The 23,006-nt window shown below is 41.3% G+C and overlaps 4 protein-coding genes across 4 annotated transcripts in view; all 4 read left to right on the top strand.

The window, feature by feature from the left end:
* The window catches only part of LOC310830553 (olfactory receptor 2AP1-like), a gene marked incomplete at both ends in the record, with an annotated part of 456,446 nt that overhangs the window by 15,238 nt on the left and 418,202 nt on the right, over positions 1-23,006 (top strand). The gene's annotated exons all lie outside the window — the stretch shown is intronic.
* LOC310829661 (olfactory receptor 10AG1-like) lies at positions 4,319-5,248 on the top strand (the record flags this gene model as incomplete). Its single annotated transcript, XM_083708381.1, has 1 exon — positions 4,319-5,248. One exon carries the CDS (start codon positions 4,319-4,321, stop codon positions 5,246-5,248), a length of 930 nt encoding a protein of 309 aa, XP_083564507.1.
* LOC310829659 (olfactory receptor 10AG1-like) lies at positions 10,097-11,026 on the top strand (the record flags this gene model as incomplete). Its single annotated transcript, XM_083708379.1, has 1 exon — positions 10,097-11,026. One exon carries the CDS (start codon positions 10,097-10,099, stop codon positions 11,024-11,026), a length of 930 nt encoding a protein of 309 aa, XP_083564505.1.
* LOC310829663 (olfactory receptor 10AG1-like) lies at positions 15,562-16,491 on the top strand (the record flags this gene model as incomplete). The annotated part of the gene is made up of 1 exon (XM_083708383.1): positions 15,562-16,491. One exon carries the CDS (start codon positions 15,562-15,564, stop codon positions 16,489-16,491), a length of 930 nt encoding a protein of 309 aa, XP_083564509.1.

The following is a 23,006-nucleotide window of genomic DNA, read 5'->3' as shown; positions in this document are numbered from 1 at the left end:
CAAGACCCTTCAGATGTTGAATAACTGCCACCATCCATGACCATTAGCTATGCTGATTGAGGCTGAGCGGAACAGGTGGATGAATGACTAGACAAAATAAATAAGTGTGTTCTGTCATGGCTTTCATAAAGAATCACAGGAACTGCAGTTTGGTGAGAAAGCCACAGAGAACTTTTCTACTAGCAATTTCATTTCTTCTCACTGAACTAGAAATCCCCATGGTCCTCTGTCAATCATTAGCACAGTTCTGATGTGTCAGCCCTACAAATCTTGTGGTAAGCAAGTGTTTTTGAGGGGTTTGCAGTGGTGTAACAAAAATCCCCCCTTACCATTCTCGATCAATTAAGGAGAACAGAAATTGCATTCAGACACAAACAAAACTCAAACATATGACTAGCTGGAATTAATTGCTTGCTGTAGATGTCTAGTGGGCTTGCTCTTTGCCATCACTGTCTTGCCTGCTCTTTCCACCTGCACAGTGCCTGGACTTTCTTGGGATGGAGGAATGTCAAAGATTGGACCAATTTCTAAGGGGGGAGTGCAGGAAAAGCAAGAGCCCTCTCTCATACACAAATGGACATACAGGGGCACGCAGCTATAGAAAATACAAGCACTCAAAAAGGGGGGGAGGGGAAGAAAAAAAGACAATAATTTATGTTTCAGCTACTCTTACTTAAAGCAAGGAGCATTCCTGAGAAATCCAGAAGCCCACTCAATGTGGAAGTCAACTCAGTCCATTTACATTGCCTTTCCACATCCTTAATAACTCCCATTTCCCCTCTGCATTCATTTCCTCTAACACTGATCCTCAATTATATCACAGAGCACTTTGCTCACTACTAAGTGCATTTCAGTTGGCGTCACCTGCAGGATACAATATTTTGCTTTGTCCCAAGAACACTCCAGTGATGCTTAATGCATTTGGTATCTCATGTTTAAGTGCACCTCTCTTTGACAGCTGAAGCACCACATCTAACCATGGAGCTTTGTTAGTGGCTGAAGACAAACAATGAGAGTTCACAAAGGGCAATGGGAGGCCTTTGAACATGAAAATAAACAGTGCCATTGAGGGCCATGCACACTGATTTTGGAGGGAAATAACCCAAAGGATCTTGGAGGAAAATCACCCCCAAATAGCAGCAATACACTCAAGGGTTCTCGGAAACAATGTGGAAGTTAAAAATGGCAAGGCTTGTTTTGCAAAAACTGCTTGACCTGCTGCTGCCAAGGGTGGACTTTGGTCTTTCAAATTCAGTGGCACCCTGTGTGAAGTTAAAATTTGGTCTCGCCCCTCTTGCACCTCTCGCCTTCTGTTCTGCTCACTTCACTTCAACATAGTTACAACAGTCTGTGGTGCCCCCTAGGCTTGGCGCACAGTGCAGTAGAACTGGTCCCACTTCCCTAAATCCGCCACAGCTGCTTTAGTGGCTGCTGTAAAGTATGCAGAATTGGGGGGCGGGGGAGGTTTAGTCTCTGTGGGTCATGAAAACCTCCTGTGGCCAAATATGGGCCATGATATAGCCATACCTGATTTACATACAAATTACTAGCCCACCCGTTTTGTTTCTATACAAGGGCAGCTTGCAATAATTTTAAATCACAATGTGAATAAATATGTATAATAAAAAAGAAAGATTTGTTTTCTTTGATTACATGAGGGGCTGGGATATCATAGTTTGGGATGGACGCATCACTGTGTATACAGTGTCCTTGTATGGAGAGGGGGAAAGATGTCTGGGTACATGTCAGCAGCCATTGCCACCCCCCCCCACACACACATACAAATGCCCAGGAAGTCACTGCAAATTATGACCACTTTCAGCTGGTCACAGAGCTGTTCTTAATGATACACTGGTTGATTGTGAGAATGAAGACCAGGGAAGACCTTAGAGTGCCATACCACACAATTCTTTGTAAACAACAACACTTGGGGAATTACTTCCTTTACTATGATTCTATAGTCCAGAGGTTGTAATGCACATTTGGGGTGCTCAAACATTATTTTCTTAAATGTTTCCCAAGACTCCACCAATTTGATGGTGGTGGTGGTGTTAAAATCATTTGATGAGTGGAGTGCAAGCAATAGATCTTCCTTCTCCGTTGATTTGCATGGATCATCTTGTGAAGCAGAGACTATGTCCATGTATGCCCCCCACCTCTCCCTCATGTGTGTGTGTGCATGCACACATGTGTGTGAGAGAGTGAGTAGGATTGGCTATGTTCCCACGGTAGAACCTAGTCTGCAATATTAGACTATGCGAGTTAAGGACTGTTTCTCAGTGCCCATGCTATGCAGACAAAAGCTCCTAGGTTCAAACCACAGCATCTCCAGGTAGGGCTGGGGGAAAGACTCCTATCTGAGACCCTGGAGAGCCAGTCTGTGTAGGCTGTAGTGAGCTAAAGGGCCCAATGTTCCAACATGGTGTGATGCAGCTTCATATGTTCCTATGTAAGTGAATCATATAGTAACTAGCATTCTAGAAGAAATGTCATTGAGTTTTCGGCTAGGTAGACATTGGTGCATGATGTGGTGATTGCATAGCACAGAAAGAGGTGATGTAACCAACAGAGGTATACTCCCTTCTACTTCTAATTGGCACCTCCCATTTGATCAAGTAAAGGTGAATATAATGAGAACAAAGATAAACTGATTCTCTGTTTGCTCTCTTCCCTCTCTTCCACTCCAGAGTAGGAAAGCCCCGACTCTGACTTACTTTCTGCTCCTTTCAATTTGAGCAGAGCTACTTTTGATCCTTCCTGGATAGCCTGTAACAGGAAATGCTTGTGGTGAGACAGGCCAGTGGAGATTGGAGACTCAAGAGAGACGGAACAAGTAAGCTTTGAACAAAACATCCATGTAGTTTAACAAGTTTAAAGTAATTTCACTAGATAACTTTTGGGGGAGGAAAATAGCTTTTTTCAAAGTATTTGTAAGTGCTTATGCTCCCAGGATATGATACGAAGCCACATGAGTCCACAACCTTGTTGAAGCAAGGCAGGTCTGGCCAGCAACTTTGTGAGCAGCCACCTGAACATTTTGCATGCATTGGCCAGTACACTTGAAGGGAAGAATAAGTTAATTTCTTAAGGAGTAATTGCCGGTCCACATGCTTTCCCTTAGATCTCCAAAAGTAAAAGGGCCAGAGACATGATTTTACAAATCAAAGCTAAACATTCAGGGAGACGGTCTGGAATAGTTCTAAAAGGGTCAAAGCTGTTCTTGTAGCTACAACATTTCCTTCACTGCTCCATTTTCAATACTTGATTGGACTTTGCCCCTCCAGACTCTCAGGTTTAAGAACTGGGATGTGGGTCCTGGTGCACCTCTTCTCCCAGACTGCATTCTTGGGTCTTTGCTCATGTATTTCATTTTCACTTACCGTAGCTTTGTCATCATTTTAAGCAGAGGCTGGGCAACCATCTCTCAGGGATTCTGCACTTGAATCCTTCATTGTGTATTCTACATTGTACCTCCTGCACTGAGCAGAAGGTTGAAACAAATGACCTCCAAGGTTACTTCCAAGGTCACTCCCGACTCTGTGATAATTCTATAGTTCTGTGATACTTTGATTTTGGCATACATACCAGGCCTGCACTCTTGGCAGTGGCCAGCCTAGCCAACCCCTAGGTATGATCACTAAAAGATAAAAGCATAATCTTTCCAACATTCATTAATGGGCTACAGAAAAGCCTCTTACCACCATGGTGATCAAGGTGGGTAACAAAATTCAGACATACAGTAAAACAATTATAAATGGATCAGTTAAATCCCCCAAATCATAAACAGCCAAGCAGATAACTAAAACAGAATCAGCATAAAATTCCAAACTTAACGAAAAGCCAACTCTTCATTTAGCCGGGTAGTAGAAGGTAAAAAATATCTAGGGCTGCGGCAAGGAGGAGTTGAAAAACCAGGGAGTAGCTACAGAAAAGTTCTTCTCATGGCTCCAAAACAATCCAGCACCCACTTACATTAGGATGGGGAGAAGAGCCTTTTCACCAGATTTTAGGGTGTGGGCATGGATTTTCTATATAGGCCTACATCATAAAATAATAAATAAGTCTGCACACTCTAGCAAAGGAATGGGAAAGCTGTACACACACATTCTTGATCCAGTTCCCATCTCCCTTGACATTTGCTCATAGCGGTTTGTGCTGATAGGGCTTGGAGTACAACAACATCTGAAGAGCCACAGGTTCTGCATCCTTATGCTAGCAGCTTTGAAGAAGACAATTTGTGAGTAGGGGAAGTATATAGAAATTTTGCTTGCACTGGTTAATGTGTCTTCTCTGTCATGATTATCTCTTTAGACCAAATATGGCACAAGAAAATCACACTGCATTTTCTGACTTCATTCTCCTTGGATACTCAGATCTCCCAGATCTCCCAGGTTTGCTCTTTCTGGTGTTCCTATTCATCTATACAGAAATTCTGATAGGAAATGGACTAATCATCTGCATTACTGAAACTGACCTTGCCCTTCACACCCCTATGTATTTCTTCTTGAAGAACCTGTCTTTTCTGGAGATCTGCTACACCTCAGTCACCCTTCCAAAGATGCTGGTCAATTTCATTGTGGAAAACAAGGGCATTTCATTCTATGGCTGTGCTGCCCAGATCTATTTCTTGCTTTTACTAGGAGGCACTGAGTGCTTGCTTCTCGCTGCCATGGCTTACGACCGATATGTGGCCATCTGTAACCCTTTACATTATAAACTCATCATGAGCAAGCAATTCTGTTTAGGTCTCATTGCTGGAGCATTGGCTGTCAATATGCCAATACACGTAGGACAGACCTATCTAGTGTTCATTCTGCCCTTTTGTGACTCTCGTGAAATCAACAGTTTATTCTGCGATATCCCCCCATTGCTTGAGTTGGCCTGTGCTGATACCAACATTAATAAAACAAGTGTGTTTGTAGCTGCCATGCTTTTGGTAATCATGCCCTTTTTCCTTATCCTTGCCTCTTATGTCAAAATAATCTCTGCTATTCTGAAGATGCCTTCAGCGGAAAGTCGGAAGAAAGTGTTTTCTACTTGTTCCTCACACATCATTGTGGTATCTCTCTTTTATGGCTCAGCAACTATTGTATATTTGAGTCCTAGGTCAAAGGAGACAGAAGACATTAATAAGTCGCTTTCCTTGTTGTATACCATTTTAGTTCCTATGTTTAACCCAATCATATATAGCCTGAGAAACAGGGAAGTGAAGGCTTCTCTGGTGAAATTGCTGAGGAAAAAAATGTGATACAATGTTTTGAATGTACTAAAAATATTTTGTTGTCGCCAAAACAGTTTCAGAAAATAAAATTTTCATCATCTGGGGCGGTATAATAGCATCCTAAATTTTAGAAAGCCATAATGGTATATTTTTTTTCAAAATGATAATAAGGAAGATTAGGGTTGCCATATGTCCTCTTTTTTCCAGGCCACATCCTCTTTTTCATGGGTAGAGTCGTCATAGCGATCCATAGTTAAAAGTTGAAGTCTGCAAATGTGTCCTCTTTTTTGCTCCTCAAAATATGGCAATCCTACCTGAAATTTATACTTCTTCTTCCCTCCCTTCCCCCAAAAAGTGAACTTGTTGGGCACTTTAGCAACTGTTTTTCACTCCCCTATCCCTTGCAATGCTTCTACCACTTCCCTGCTTCTGGCAATATGATTTGTGACCTTTCCATACCCATTGTTTCTCAGTAAGCTACACAACTCAATGGCTTGTCTTTCCACCAAGGGTTCCTAAGGCAGCAAAGAACAATAACAAATAAAATTGTTGCTGATTAAAATATAAAGAGGAATTGCAATAAAACAGAGTTTGATGTGGACAGAAATGGCCCTTTCAGTTTTATCATTCATCTCCTGTGATGGTTCACCAAATACCTCCTTCGTGGAGACCTTTGGGGGAGATTGATGGATGGATTTACTCTGTCCTTTTTTTCTATACAGTGGTACCTCGGGTTAAGTACTTAATTCGTTCCGGAGGTCTATTCTTAACCTGAAACTGTTCTTAAACTGAAGCAACACTTTAGCTAATGGGGCCTCCTGCTGCCGCTGCGCTGCCAGAGCACGATTTCTGTTCTTATCCTGAAGCAAAGTTCTTAACCTGAAGCACTATTTCTGGGTTAGCGGAGTCTGTAACCTGAAGCGTATGTAACCTGAAGCGTATGTAACCCGAGGTACCACTGTATATTAAAAAAATGTTTAGGGGTACTCTCATTTTGACTCAAGGAAATCAACATTTTATAGAAATAGACTGGGGGGGGGGAGAAGGAAGTTCCACTGAAGCAATCTCTGGGGTGGCCTTTTGCCTCCTGGAATAATTCTAACTGGACAGTTGATGGTACATGGTCCTGTGTGTTGTTGAGGGAGGGCAGTTTAGCTAGAAGAAGCTCTGAGGTGGTCATTGTCTGCCTCTCTATTTCTCCTGGAATTATTCCCATGGGAAGTTGATGGGAGGATGTTTGAATAGGTGAAGCACATTTCTTTTAAGGCTATTTAATTTGCTTTGAAAATTGACATGATTACAAACGTATGTGTACCCTTACTTCTGGGTAACCTATATCAAGGCTTCTAGATTTCTCACATCAGAGTTAGATTTTTCAGGAAAAGTTGCCTAAAGAAACAGCTTCATATTGCCAAAATTTAATTAGATGTTTTCTAATGAAAGTCCATTACAGTTGAGACAATTTCCCTAGATAACACCCACAATTGCATTTCTACATATGTGTGTGTATACAAATATATAATTGCATATCATTTTTAAGTGTCTTTCTCAAACTTATCCCTTTGGATTAACATAACTGTCAAATGTATTTAAAATATCTAAATGGTTGGTTTGTAACATGTACATTCAGAATGAGTTGCTTTTCTCTTTGAGCAAAATGATGCATTCTTATGGACCCTCAAGGAAATAAAATGTTGAAATGAAACTCTTTACTCACAACACAGGTGAGATGATACTTTTGTTCTGCTTAACTGTATATTTGCACCAGGATTTCAGAAGTGTTTTCAATCACTCTGAGTCTTTTTCTTTTCTTTTTCATTTCACATACCTTATAGACAAGTAGATTCCTCCTGTTGTGTTCTTCAAGTTTCCAAACATATGCACATTTTTCTGGGCATAGAGCTCACAGAACTAAATATCTATCATCTATCTATCTATCTATCTATCTATCTATCTATCTATCTATCTTCTATCTATCTATCTAAAGCCTCAGCGCCTAGGACTTGCCGATCGAAAGGTCGGCGGTTCGAATCCCTGCGGCGGGGTGCGCTCCCGCTGCTCGGTCCCAGCGCCTGCCAACCTAGCAGTTCGAAAGCACCTCCGGGTGCAAGTAGATAAATAGGGACCGCTTACCAGCGGGAAGGTAAACGGCGTTTCCGTGTGCGGCTCTGGCTCGCCAGAGCAGCGATGTCACGCTGGCCACGTGACCCGGAAGTGTCTCCGGACAGCGCTGGCCCCTGGCCTCTTGAGTGAGATGGGCGCACAACCCCAGAGTCTGTCAAGACTGGCCCGTACGGGCAGGGGTACCTTTACCTTTACCTTTATCTATCATCTATCTATCTATCTATCATCTATCTATATCTATCTATCTATCTATCTATCTATCTATCTATCTATCTATCTATCTATATCTATCTATCTATCTATCTATCTATCTATCATCTATCTATCAATCATCTATCTATATCTATCATCTATCTATCTATCTAATCAATCATCTATATCTATCTATCTATCTATCTATCTATCTATCTATCTAATCTATCATCTATCATCTATATCTATCTATCTATCTATCTAATCTATCATCTATCATCTATCTATCTATCTATCTATCTATCTATCTATCTATATCATCATCTATCAATCAATCAATCATCTATATCTATCTATCATCTATCTATTCAAAACATTTATATGCTGCCCTTAAGTGAAAAGATTCTCTTAAGGCATCTTCCATAGAACGCCAATATGCCACACAATCAGAAACAAATTAATAAAACAGTCTTCCAGCAAATATTAAAAGAAAGAAACATCCAGTTCAGAATTAAACCAGAACTATAATTAAGACCGAACATAGCCAAAAGCATGATATTCCCTTTTTAAAAGTAGTTAAAACAATTTGTGTTTTGTAGCACCTGTAACAATGCCAGTTCAGCAGATTGAAGCAGTTGATTCAAAAACTAGTTGTCATGATGGTTTATTTATTTTGATTTTATTATAAAAATTATTTCTAAAATACATAGATTGGGGTACAAAGAACAGCAGAATAATACAAACAGGGATAAGAAACACCCCGACACTGTTCCCTCATTCTAAATGAATCACTTAGTGTAATTATACTTCACTTGTCTATTTTACCGATCTGGATATGGGTAGAAAAATGAGTCTTTTATATAGCAGTGCAAGCAAGGAAACATCATGGTTCATTCCATTGTTGAAGGAAAGCTTGTGGCATATTCAGCTGTTGTTCACACATTGAGATACAAGCCCTAACTGGATGCCAGACCACATGAAAGACCAGTAGCTTAGATTTTCCTTTGACTAGTTTCAGTATAAAAATCAATTTCTTTGCTATTGTTTTATCTATTTGACCAAGCATCAACTGTTTACACTTTCTCTAATTTCGAATTTTTAGCTACCTCCATCTAGGCTGCCACTTCAGTTTATTTAGATATTTCTAAACCATGCTTCCTTAGGAAATATATGTAACAATGCCATACCAATGTGGTGGACAGCATAAGCAGTGGAAGTGCATATTTCCCCTCCTCTTCTGTTAGAAGCTGATCTTCCTGTGATTGCATTCCCCCATCTTCCGATTCAGACCAGCCCCTGACACAGGCCCAGTTTGGAACCAACTCCTGCAGCAACTCTTGTCAGGGCTGCAGATGCAGCCGTGGCTCCATTAATCCCTGCCATCATGTAAAGCCCAACCAAGAAGCATCTGAAGTGTGGATTGTGACCTAAGGCTGGTTTTGTAACATTTATTGTTGCATGTTGCCCCTTTTATTTTTAAGGGTGCAGGAAATACTTGCATGCACAAGAGAAGAAGAAATTGGAAAGTAGTGTAAAAGTGACAGTGGGAACAACAGAAAAATGAACAAATCTGTACAGCATCTACAGACCTCCAGACACTCTTTTGGATGGCAAGTGACAGAATAGCAATGAATATTCTAAGGCATATATTCTGTTCTTGGGTCAAATGCCAATTAAAATAAATATTTGAAATAGTTAATTATATAAAGAGGAATGCAATATTAATAATGTTCATTTTGTAAACTCATAATTGAGCAATTTATCTTAGCTCTGTCTATGTGAAATTTTGTTCTGTTCTGGAGAATGGAACTTTTTTCTGTGTCAGTTAGAATATGGATGAATACCCAAGACTGATAAAATGGGATTGTGTGGAAGCCAATGTACAGAATGTGCACATCGAAAGATTGAATCTGCACAACCCATGAAGCTTACAAGACCTCAGCATAAAAATATCCTTAGTTTTGTGATCAAATAATCAGATAAAGATTGATATGTCAGAATTTTTAGTACAGGATTATTTATTCAGATGCTTTAGATCTAAACTTTCTACTTAACAACACAGTCCTCAGATGAACTAATAACATTCAAGACACAGTAAAACAATCAACAGTAAAGCAGTTAAATACATACAACCATACCAACAGGTAACTAAAACACAATCAGCCGAATGTCCTAAACTTAATGGAAAGCCACCAGGAACAAAATTATTTTCATGTGGCATGGGGATGAGAGCTTAAAATAGGGAAGATGGAATGAACAACTGGGGCTTACAGAAAGAAGCATTTTTACCACTGCGGGTTAACCTAGCATGCACCTATGTCAGGATGCAGAGAATGGCCACTTCAGCAAATACTTGAGTGTGGGCATGAATTTTGTTTCTGGGCTTACATGACGCAATGATTGATAAATCATATTAATCAAAAATGATTAATATGGACTTTGAGGTTAATATGGATTATTATGAGGTTTTGATAAATGGAACTGTAAAACAATTTTGTTTGGTTGACTGATTCTTTTTTTTCTGTCATTATCATCTCTTCAGACTAAAGGGATCCAAATATGGCACGAGATAATCACACTGCATTTTCTGACTTCATTCTCCTTGGATACTCAAATCTCCCAGATCTCCAAGGTTTGCTCTTTTCTGTGTTCCTGATCACATATTCAGGCATTCTAATTGGAAATGGACTAATCATTTATGTTACAATATCCGACCCTGCCCTTGACACTCCAATGTATTTCTTTTTGAGGAACCTGTCTTTCTTGGAGATCTGCTACACCTCAGTCACTGTGCCGAATATGGCGGCCAATTTAGTGGCAGAAAAGAGCAACATTTCTTTCATTGGCTGTGCTGCTCAGATCTACTTCCTACTTATACTAGGAGGCACTGAGTGCTTCCTATTGACTGCCATGGCTTATGACCGATATGTAGCCATATGTAACCCCTTGTATTATAAGCTCATCATGAACAAGCAATTCTGTTTGGTACTCATCACTGGATCATTGGTTGTCAACATGTCCATACATGCAGGGCCAATATATCTAGTGTTCACCTTGCCCTTTTGTGACTCTCATGAAATTAATAACTTGTTCTGTGATGTACCCCCACTGCTTGATTTGGCCTGCGCTGACACCAATGTTAACCAGTTAATTGTGTTTGCAGCTGCCGTAGTTTTCTTGATCATCCCCTTTTCCCTTATCTTTGCTTCTTATGTGAAAATAATTTCTGCTATTCTGAAGATGCCTTCAGCAGACGGTCGGAAGAAAGTGTTCTCCACTTGCTCCTCACACCTTATTGTGGTATCTCTCTTTTATGGCTCAGCAACTATTGTATATTTGAGTCCTAGGTCAAAGGAGACAGAAGACATTAATAAGTCGCTTTCCTTGTTGTATACCATTTTAGTTCCTATGTGTAACCCAATCATATATAGCCTGAGAAACAGGGAAGTGAAGGCTTCCCTGGTGAAATTGCTGAGGAAAAAAATGTGATACAATGTTTTGAATGTACTAAAAATATTTTGTTGTCGCCAAAACAGTGTCAGAAGATAAAATTTTCATCATCTGGGGCGGTATAATAGCATCCTAAATTTTAGAAAGCCATAATGGTATTTTTTTTTTTCAGAATGATAATAAGGAAGATTAGGGTTGCCATATGTCCTCTTTTTTCCAGGCCACATCCTCTTTTTCATGGGTAGAGTTGTCACAGCGATCCATAGTTAAAAGTTGAAGTCGGCAAATGTGTCCTCTTTTTTGCTCCTCAAAATATGGCAATCCTACCTGAAATTTATACTTCTTCTTCCCTCCCTTCCCCCCAAAAGTGACAGCCAACAATTAAACTTGTTGGGCACTTTAGCAACTTTTTTCACTCCATACCCATTGTTTCTCAGTAAGCTACACAACTCAATGGCTTGTCTTTCCACCAAGGGTTCCTAAGGCAGCAAAGAACAATAACAAATAAAATTGTTGCTGATTAAAATATAAAGAGGAATTGCAATAAAACAGAGTTTGATGTGGACAGAAATGGCCCTTTCAGTTTTATCATTCATCTCCTGTGATGGTTCACCAAATACCTCCTTCGTGGAGACCTTTGGGGGAGATTGATGGATGGATTTACTCAGTCCTTTTTTTCTATACAGTGGTACCTCGGGTTAAGTACTTAATTCGTTCTGGAGGTCTGTTCTTAACCTGAAACTGTTCTTAAACTGAAGCAACACTTTAGCTAATGGGGCCTCCTGTTGCTGCTGCGCCGCCAGAGCACGATTTCTGTTGTTATCCTGAAGCAAAGTTCTTAACATGAAGCACTATTTCTGGGTTAGCAGAGTCTGTAACCTGAAGCATATGTAACCTGAAGCGCATGTAACCCGAGGTACCACTGTATATTAACAAAATGTTTAGGGGTACTCTCATTTTGACTCAAGGAAATCAACATTTTATAGATATAGACTGGGGTGGGGGGAGAAGGAATTTCCACTGAAGCAATCTCTGGGGTGGCCTTTTGCCTCCTGGAATAATTCTCACTGGACAGTTGATGGTACATGGTCCTGTGTGTTGTCGAGGGAGGGCAGTTTAGCTAGAAGAAGCTCTGAGGTGGTCATTGTCTGCCTCTCTATTTCTCCTGGAATTATTCCCATGGGAAGTTGATGGGAGGATGTTTGAATAGGTGAAGCACATTTCTTTTAAGGCTATTTAATTTGCTTTGAAAATTGACATGATTACAAACGTATGTGTACCCTTACTTCTGGGTAACCTATATCAAGGCTCCTAGATTTCTCACATCAGAGTTAGATTTTTCAGGAAAAGTTGCCTAAAGAAACTGCTTCCTATTGCCAAAATTTAATTAGACGTTTTCTAATGAAAGTCCATTACAGTTGAGACAATTTCCCTAGATAACATCCACAATTGCATTTCTGCATATGTGTATGTATACAAATATATACTTGCATATCATTTTTAAGTGTCTTTCTCAAACTTATCCCTTTGGATTAACATAACTGTCAAATGTATTTAAATATCTAAATGGTTGGTTTGTAACATGTACATTCAGAATGAGTTGCTTTTCTCTTTGAGCAAAATGATGCATTCTTATGGACCCTCAAGGAAATAAAATGTTGAAATGAAACTCTTTACTCACAACACAGGTAAGATGATACTTTTGTTCTGCTTCACTGTATATTTGCACCAGGATTTCAGAAGTGTTTTCAATCACTCTGAGTCTTTTTCATTTCTTTTCCATTTCACATACCTTATAGACAAGTAGATTCCTCCTGTTGTGTTCTTCAAGTTTCCAAACCTATGCACATTTCTCTGGGCATAGAGCTCACAGAACTAAATATCTATATCTATCTATCTATCTGTCTATCATCTATCTATCTATCTATCTATCTATCTATCTATCTATCATCTATCTATCTATCTATCTATCTATATCTATCTATCATCTATCTATCATCTATATCTATCATCTATCATCATCTATCATCTATATCTATCTATCTATCTATCATCTATCTATCTATCTATCTATCTATCTATATCTATCTATCTATATCTATCTATCTATCTATCTATCTATCTATCTATCTATCTATCTATCTATCTATCATCTATCTATCTATCTATCTATCATGTATCTATCTATATATATCTATCTATCATCTATCTATCTATCTATCATCTATCTATCTATCTATCTATCTATCTATCTATCTATCTATCTATCTATCTATCATCTATCTATCTATCTATCTATCTATCTATCTATCTATATCTATCATCTATCTATCTATCATCTATCTATTATCTATATCTATCTATCATCTATCTATCATCTATCTATTCAAAACATTTATATGCTGCCCTTAAGTGAAAAGACTGTCTTAAGGCATCTTACATAGAACGTCAATATGCCACACAATCAGAAACAAATTAATAAAACAGTCTTCCAGCAAATATTAAAAGAAAGAAACATCCAGTTCAGAATTAAACCAGAACTATAATTAAGACCGAACATAGCCAAAAGCATGATATTCCCTTTTTAAAAGTAGTTAAAACAATTTGTGTTTTTTAGCACCTGTAACAATGCCAGTTCAGCAGATTGAAGCAGTTGATTTAAAAACTAGTTATCATGATGGTTTATTATTTATTTTGATTTTATTATAAAAATTATTTCTAAAATACATAGATTGGGGTAGAAAGAACAGCAGAATAATACAAACAGGGATAAGAAACACCCCACCGCTGTTCCCTCATTCTAAATGAATCACTTAGTGTAATTATACTTCACTTGTCTATTTTACCGATCTGGATATGGGTAGAAAAATGAGTCTTTTGTATAGCAGTGCAAGCAAGGAAACATCATGGTTCATTCCATTGTTGAAGGAAAGCTTGTGGCATATTCAGCTGTTGTTCACACATTGAGATACAAGCCCTAACTGGATGCCAGACCACATGAAAGTCCAGTAGCTTAGATTTTCCTTTGACTAGTTTCAGTATAAAAATCAATTTCTTTGCTATTGTTTTATCTATTTGACCAAGCATCAACTGTTTACACTTTCTCTAATTTTGAATTTTTAGCTACCTCCATCTAGGCTGCCACTTCAGTTATTTAGATATTTCTAAACCATACTTCCTTAGGAAATATATGTAACAATGCCATACCAATGTGGTGGACAGCATAAGCAGTGGAAGTGAATATTTCCCTTCCTCTTCTGTTAGAAGCTGATCTTCCTGTGATTGCATTCCCCATCTTCCGATTCAGACCAGCCCCTGACACAGGCCCAGTTTGGAACCAACTCCTGCAGCAACTCTTGTCAGGGCTGCAGATGCAGCCGTGGCTCCATTAATCCCTGCCATCATGTAAAGCCCAACCAAGAAGCATCTGAAGTTTGGATTGTGACCTAAGGCTGGTTTTGTAACATTTATTGTTGCATGTTGCCCCTTTTATTTTTAAGGGTGCAAGAAATACTTGCATGCACAAGAGAAGAAGAAATTGGAAAGTAGTGTAGGAGTGACAGTGGGAACAACAGAAAAATGAACAAATCTGTACAGCATCTACAGACCTCCAGACACTCTTTTGGATGGCAAGTGACAGAATAGCAATGAATAATCTAAGGCATATATTCTATTCTTACGTCAAATGCCAATTAAAATAAACATTTGAAATATTTAATTATATAAAGAGGAATGCAATATTAATAATGTTCATTTTGTAAATTCATAATTGAGCAATTTATCTTAGCTCTGTCTATGTGAAATTTTGTTCTGTTCTGGAGAATGGAACTTTTTTCTGTGTTAGATTATGGATTCCCAAGACTGATAAAATGGGATTGTGTGGAAGCCAATGTACAGAATGTGCACATAGAAAGATTGAATCTGCACAACCCATGAAGCTTACAAGACCTCAGCATAAAAAAATCCTCAGTTTTGTGATCAAATAATCAGATAAAGCATGATATGTCAGATTTTTTTAGTACAGGATTATTTATTCAGATGCTTTAGATCTAAACTTTCTACTTAACAACACAGTCCTCAGATGAACTAATAACATTCAAGACACAGTAAAACAATAAACAATAAAGCAGTTACATACATAGAACCATACCAACAGCCACAAAAGCATGGCAGGTAACTAAAACACAATCAGCCGAATGTTCTAAACTTAATGGAAAGCCACCAGGAACAAAATTATTTTCATGTGGTATGGGGATGAGAGCTTAAAATAGGGAAGATGGAATGAACAACTGGGGCTTACAAAAGAAGCATTTTTACCACTGCGGGTTAACCTAGCATGCACCTATGTCAGGATGCAGAGAATGGCCACTTCAGCAAATACTTGAGTGTGGGCATGAATTTTGTTTCTGGGCTTACATGACACAATGATTGATAAATCATATTAATCAAAAATGATTAATATGGACTTTGTAGTAGCTGAGGTTTTGATAAAGGGAACTGTAAAACAATTTTGTTTGGGTTGACTGATTCCTTTTTCTGCCATTATCATCTCTTCAGACTAAAGGGATCCAAATATGGCACGAGATAATCACACTGCATTTTCTGACTTCATTCTCCTTGGATACTCAAATCTCCCAGATCTCCAAGGTTTGCTCTTTTCTGTGTTCCTGATCACATATTCAGTCATTCTTATTGGAAATGGACTAATCATTTATGTTACAATTTCCGACCCTGCCCTTGACACTCCTATGTATTTCTTTTTGAGGAACCTGTCTTTCTTGGAGATCTGCTACACCTCAGTCACTGTGCCGAATATGGCGGCCAATTTAGTGGCAGAAAAGAGCAACATTTCTTTCATTGGCTGTGCTGCTCAGATCTACTTCCTACTTATACTAGGAGGCACTGAGTGCTTCCTATTGACTGCCATGGCTTATGACCGATATGTAGCCATATGTAACCCCTTGTATTATAAGCTCATCATGAACAAGCAATTCTGTTTGGTACTCATCACTGGATCATTGGTTGTCAACATGTCCATACATGCAGGGCCAATATATCTAGTGTTCACCTTGCCCTTTTGTGACTCTCATGAAATTAATAACTTGTTCTGTGATGTACCCCCACTGCTTGATTTGGCCTGCGCTGACACCAATGTTAACCAGTTAATTGTGTTTGCAGCTGCCGTAGTTTTCTTGATCATCCCCTTTTCCCTTATCTTTGCTTCTTATGTGAAAATAATTTCTGCTATTCTGAAGATGCCTTCAGCAGACGGTCGGAAGAAAGTGTTCTCCACTTGCTCCTCACACCTTATTGTGGTATCTCTCTTTTATGGCTCAGCAACTATTGTATATTTGAGTCCTAGGTCAAAGGAGACAGAAGACATTAATAAGTCGCTTTCCTTGTTGTATACCATTTTAGTTCCTATGTGTAACCCAATCATATATAGCCTGAGAAACAGGGAAGTGAAAGTGTCCCTGAGAAAATTGCTGGGTAGAAAAATGTGATACTACAAAATAGTAGCATTGCCTTCTTACACCAAATACATTTCAATGTCAAGGAGAGATTACAGATATTGAAGGAGAAGATTCCAAAAACAAGTGGGGGCTCCAACATATGGGGGGGGGCTATGACAGATTACCCCTGAAGAAATGTCACTCTTGACAGAGAAAGTGATTTCCACCTCTAAGGTGAATCAAATTATAATGTATAATGTGCTTAAATTTTCAGTGTCACTGTAAAACAGCAATGTTCTGTGTTTTCCATGCAGCCATTCTTCAGCTGTAACCCTTTGCAATTTTACCATACAAAGCATATCTGCTTAGAAGTAGAACAGAGTCCTGTGCATAGTTATGTTGGTAGAGCATGAGACTCTTAATGTCTGATGGATCCTGATAGATTCCGACAAGCCTTGCGGAACCCTGCTCCTCCTGGCGACTCATTAGATGACCTTGTTGAGGACTGGAATAACCGGCTCTTGGCAGCCATTGATGAGATCGCGCCTAAGCGCCCTCTGTGACCCCGTCGAAACCGGGCCCCTTGGTTTACTGAGGAGCTCCGGAAAATGAAGCGGGATCTCAGACGGCTAGAGCGAGTATGGCGACGGACTCGTGACGGAGCCTCAATAACATCTTATAGGACGCTTATGAAAGCCTATGAGATGGCTATGAAAGCTGCTAAGAAATCTTACTTTGCAGCTTCCATTGCATCCGCTAGCTCTCACCCGGCACAACTTTTTAAAATAATTAGGTCAATAACGTCCTTAGGAGGACAACCAAATTTAAGCACAAATTCGACCCACAGCTGTGAGGCATTCACGAGTTTTTTTGCGGAGAAAGTCCTGTTGCTCCGCCGTGACCTCCCTGCCAATTTAGATACAGTGACTGAACTGGAGGCCCCTCGACTGACTTCAGGTCCAGTGTTGGACCATTTCGATCGGATACTCCCTACTGATGTGGATAGATTCCTCCAAGTTGGTAGGCCCACCACCTGCCTCCTTGATCCGTGCCCGTCTTGGCTGATTAGGGAGTGTCCAGATGTTGTGTGGACCCCCCTGGTTGAAATTATCAATTTGTCCCTTGACATGGGGACATTCCCAGGGGAATTGAAGGAAGCAGTGGTGTGTCCACTCTTAAAAAAAACTTCATTAGATCCCTTAGACCTATCCAATTACCGCCCAGTTTCAAATCTTCCATACCTGGGTAAGGTAATTGAGAGAGCGGTTGCTGAACAGCTTGGTAGGTTTCTGGAGGAAACATCGGCATTAGATCCATTTCAGTCCGGTTTCCGTCCTGGTTTTGGGACGGAGACGGCTCTGGCTGCCCTAACAGATGATCTCCGTAGACAACTGGATCGACGCGGGTCAGGACTGCTGATCCTTTTAGATTTGTCAGCAGCCTTTGACATGGTCGATCATGATCTTCTGGACCACCGCCTTGCAGACGTAGGGATACAGGGCATAGCCCGTAACTGGTTGTGCTCTTTTATCTCTGGTCGGGGACAGAGGGTGGCATTAGGGAGGGAAATGTCGTTGCGCCACTCCTTGGTGTGTGGAGTGCCGCAGGGCGCAATTCTCTCCCGATGCTTTTTAACATCTTTATGCGCCCCCTTGCCCAGATTATCCGGAGCTATGGGCTGGGCTGTCACCAATATGCTGATGACACTCAGCTCTATCTGCTGATGGATGGCCACACTGACTCGGCCCCGAACACACTGACCAGATGCTTGGAAGCTGTGGCTGGATGGTTTCGTGGGAGCCGATTGAAACTAAATCCTTCGAAGACAGAGGTCCTATGGCTAGGTCGGGATGGCATGGGGATGAGGGACCAACTCCCTTCTCTTGCAGGGGCCCAATTAGTGCCATTGCCTTCCGTTAAGGGTTTGGGTGTAATCCTTGATGCCTCCCTTTCCATGGAGACGCAAGTTACAGCAACAGCCAAGGCGACATTTTTCCACCTTCGCCGCATCAAGCAGTTGGTCCCTTACCTTTCCCGCCCTGACCTGGCCACAGTGATCCATGCGACGGTCATCTCCAGGCTTGACTACTGTAATTCGCTCTATGCGGGGCTGCCCTTGAAGCTGTCCCAGAAACTCCAGCGGGTACAGAATGCTGCAGCGAGGCTCCTCATGGGGTCTCTGCCATGGGAGCATATTCACCCAGTGCTTTTCAAGCTGCACTGGCTCCCGGTGGAGTACAGGGTCAGATTTAAGGTGCTGCTTTTGACCTTTAAAGCCCTTCACGGCCTAGGACCCTCGTACCTACGGGACCGCCTCTCCTGGTATGCCCCACGGAGAGCCTCAAGGTCCATAAATAATAACACCCTAGTGGTCCCAGGCCCTAAAGAAGTTAGATTGGCTTCAACCAGAGCCAGCGCCTTTTCAACTCTGGCTCTGGCCTGGTGGAACACTCTGCCTCATGAGACCAGGGCCCTGCAGGATCTGATTTCTTTCCGCAGGGCCTGTAAGACAGAGTTGTTCCTCCTGGCCTTTGGCTTGGAGCCAATTTGATTCCCTCCCTCTCTCTCTCTCTCTCTCTCTCTTTCCCCCCTCCTCTTTCTTTCTTTTCCTTCTCCTGCGATGAGGCTACATTTTAATATTTTAATGTTCCATTATTTTAATGTTGTATTTTATTTTTGTTTTTAAGTTGTAATCATTCATCTTGTTTTTATTATTGCTTGTAAGCTGCTCTGAGCCCGGCCTTGGCTGGGGAGGGCGTGGTATAAATAAAAAAATATTATTATTATTATTATTATTATTATTATTATTATTAATCTCAGGATTGTGGCAGGTTCAAGTCCCACACTGGACAAAAGATTGCAAGGGGTTGAACTGGATGACTCTCATGGTCCATTCCAACTCTGTAGTTATTGGAGTCTATGACTTATTCCCATATATTTTTTTAAAAAATAGGATTTCAGTCTAAATAAATAAATATTTTGTCTTTTCATTAAAAAATACATGAAGCTCCCTTGGTTGAAACCTGCAAGCACTCCCTTCAGTATTGAAACCCACAGCAACTGGCACACATTAAGCAAACCAACCTAAGGGTTGACTGAAAGATGAACACACATGCACACTTTACATTCAGATACAAAATCTGAGGAATTCTGGATCTTCAATATCTTCCAAAAGAACAATGACAGCACAACAATATTTGGGATGCATGCCCTAATGTAATGATTCTCAAACATAAAGCAAGATGTGCATCTGTACACATCACTCGATAACACACCATTATGCAACAAACCATGGCTCGCAGTAAAATAACTTCTTTAGAAAGTATTGTGTTTGAGGTCCTGCAAAAATTCCATCTCTGATCATCAAAGTAGGGTTGAGGAAAAAGGGTATCTTGAAGTTATTCCTACTATTTGTGAGTAGCGAAGGGGGTGGGGAGCATTTCACCAAATACGATTAGTGGGCTTGACATTCTACAATGATTTGTGTGGGATGAAACAAAACATTAGCAGCAAACTCTTCTGAAAATGTTGACTTTCTTAGGTTGCAATCCAAGTATGAGGGAAAGGGTGGAGCCTATCTACCTTATCCAATATCCTTCTGGACTCTTGCTGCAAAGATGAAAATGAAACCACCTTTCCTGATATTTAGTGGAGGATTTTAAAGGAAGTCTCCTTCTCATTGGAGACAATGGGATGAAAATAAAAGGGAGCAAACTATGCCAGTTATTGAATGGACATCAATGTGTGACCAGGCGGCGACAGCCCCAGCCCCCAGGGATAATAAGGAAGGAATAAAGACTCTGAAAACTTTATATGGAATTGAAGTTAGGCCACAACATTATTAAATTTCCCAATGTAGGATGACCTTGGCTTAGGCCTTGGGCATGTATCCCTCCCAGCCTCCCAGCTGGGGAGAACTGGGGCACATCATGGTAAATGGGATATGGGGGTATTCTGCGAGATGTAAGTGTAGCAGGCAGCCCAGCCCATATCCCCACATGCAAGGTAGTTCACTGATGACCTTTCAATGTATGGCCAGTGACACCCATTATATAACCCCTTTAAGAGGGGGACACTGGAATCACTGATGCAGGGGGGTGAGTCACCACTTCACACCCCCCCCATATAGGGAAGAAAAGACTATAGGATGCCACCCAAGGCCAAAACTGCCAAAGTTGTGACAAATTGCTACGGGGAAGACAAAACCTGCCAATGCAGGAAAATTTATTCCTGTCCTTCAACAGCAACCAGCCATAGATCGTAGCAGTGCCTGCTAGACAGGAAGAAAAAGTTAACCTGCAAACAGGAAACATTAAACAAAGGTATGGTAGAGTGGGTGAATCTCCAGAGCCGACTGCCTGGCTATTGTTGGCTCCACCCCCTATTTATAAATGGGGTTGGCCCCACTTCCCAGCAAGAAACTTGATTACTGAGGCTGGGCATAAGCCTCTGAATAATAACACTGAGAAGCAAGCCAGCCCCCTTTTACCACTAAGCTCCCTGGGAACTGTAGTCCCGTGCGCAATCCCGCAAAGGGCACCGACATTATGAAGTGTGAGTGCTCATTATAATTGTTTTGGAGGTTTTGTGCAAAAAAAATGTCCATAAAAGATTAGAGTTTTTGCAATAATGGAAGTGATCGAGAATTGTGTGAGATAGCAGACGTTTTGATGCAACATCAGCTAAGCTCTCTGCAAACAAATCAGAATCACTGCTCATTAAATAGCCAGTGTTGACTAAAGTTAAACTATTGGAGAGTTACAGTGCATACTGTGACTGTAGAGATCATTGACCAATATGAGGGAGACATGTGTGATGGCCTGGGAATCCGATTCAGAGGCTGAACCGGAGGAATCCCAGCCTGCACAGGAGTCCCCGCCTCCAGGGCCGGCTGAACTGAGGCAGGGCCTTGGATCTGAAGCGCCTGCACCTGTGCCGGATCCTCAGGAGCAGGCACCAGGTGATTCCACTCTAGCTCCAGAGGTGATTAAGGACACAGTGCCTACAGGTGCGCCTCTCCCGGCCCTGCCAGAGGAAGGTTAGTCTCCCCCTGGGTCCAGTAACCCTGCAGCCTCTCCTGAACTGCAGAGGCTCAGGGCAGAGAGGCGAAGGGAACTGGTTTCTCCCAGGAGGAGTGCTCGCCTTAAGGCCAAGAGAGGCGGGTCTCCTGGGGGCCGGGACTGCCCCTGGCCTCAGAGAAGATAAAGGCCAGTCAGCCCAGTCCCAGGTTGTGGGAGCAACGTCGTTGAGTACCTGCTCCTGCTCCTGCTCGGACCCAGACCTGACCCTCCAGTGTTCCTGTCCCCGCCCAGCTTCCTGCTTCGGACCTCGCCCCGCTCCTTGTGAACTGTTTACAGGCTAGTGACCCAGGACCGGACTTTGACTACGCCAATGGTGACCTTCCCCCCGGGACCAGCACACCTCCTTTGGTCATTTCTGTGGATCCATGACCTGACTGTTTCCAGGCACTGTGACCATCTGCAAGGGATTCCCACATGGCAGGATTAATGCTGCCAGCATTCATGTCATCTTTGCAGACATCTTTGTAATGCACAATTGGTCTTCCAACAGGTCTAGTATCTGAAGCAAGCTCCCTGTAGAGCATGTCCTTAGGGATCATGCCATCTTCCATTCTGTGGACATGACCAATAGTGCAAATGTCACTGAGACAGAAGTGCAAACATGCTGGGAATGCTGAGTGGGGAGAGCATATCTTTGTTTAAGACTCTCTTCTGCCATGTGATGTCCAAAATCTTCCTGACGCCATGTATATTGAGGTGCCACTGCTGGTTGAAGTTGCCTATGATTCACTTCCATAAAGCAGTGTGCTCAACATGCAGTCCTTTGTATTTCACCTTTGTATTGGACGTTAGCATCATATTCTCCCATACCCTTTTGGAGAGGCGAGCTATTGCTGTATTGCCAATACACTTGCCAATATACAGCATCAATAGAAAAGTTGGTGGTTATTCTGGAGGCCAAGCAGACAAAATCGCCTACCATCTGCCTGGAGTACTGGTGACGATGTCCTGACCTAGGGTGTTGTTCTTTGTCAACTTGATAGAGAGGACAAACTCCTGCAGTTTTGGGCAAAATGGTCAATGAGTCTCTGTAGAGCTTCTTTAGAGTTTGCCGGTCTTGGTGCAGAGACATGCCAGGTTGAACAGACCCCATTGCTCCTTAAATGGGATGGAATGGAAATACAGATACAGATACAGACTGTCTTCAGTGGAGCTGAAAGCATATGAGAACAACAAGGAGAAGAATATGCCAAAGAGAGTTGGGACAAGAACACAGCCCTGTTTCACCACTCTTTATAGGGAAAGCATCCAAGGATGAACCATTACACTGGATGTGCCAGACATATTTTGTGGAAGGACATGATCATCTTGTGGACGTCCAGCTCTTCCAATGCTGTCTTTGTGCCTTCATACATTTTGCAAATGTTGCTGCTGTCAGCAGCAAGTTGAACGAGCTGACACAACTTCAGCCAATAGTTATTGACACACCCACTGGGCATCACTCCTTGCCTTTCTCAAAGCAGCATTTCCAAAAGGAAACACAGA

This window comes from Podarcis gaigeae, assembly GCF_964106915.1.
Source record: "Podarcis gaigeae genome assembly, chromosome: 13".
Lineage (NCBI taxonomy): Eukaryota > Metazoa > Chordata > Lepidosauria > Squamata > Lacertidae > Podarcis > Podarcis gaigeae.
The sequence above is the reverse complement of the archived record's forward strand: the minus strand, read 5'-3'. Positions and strand labels throughout refer to the sequence as shown.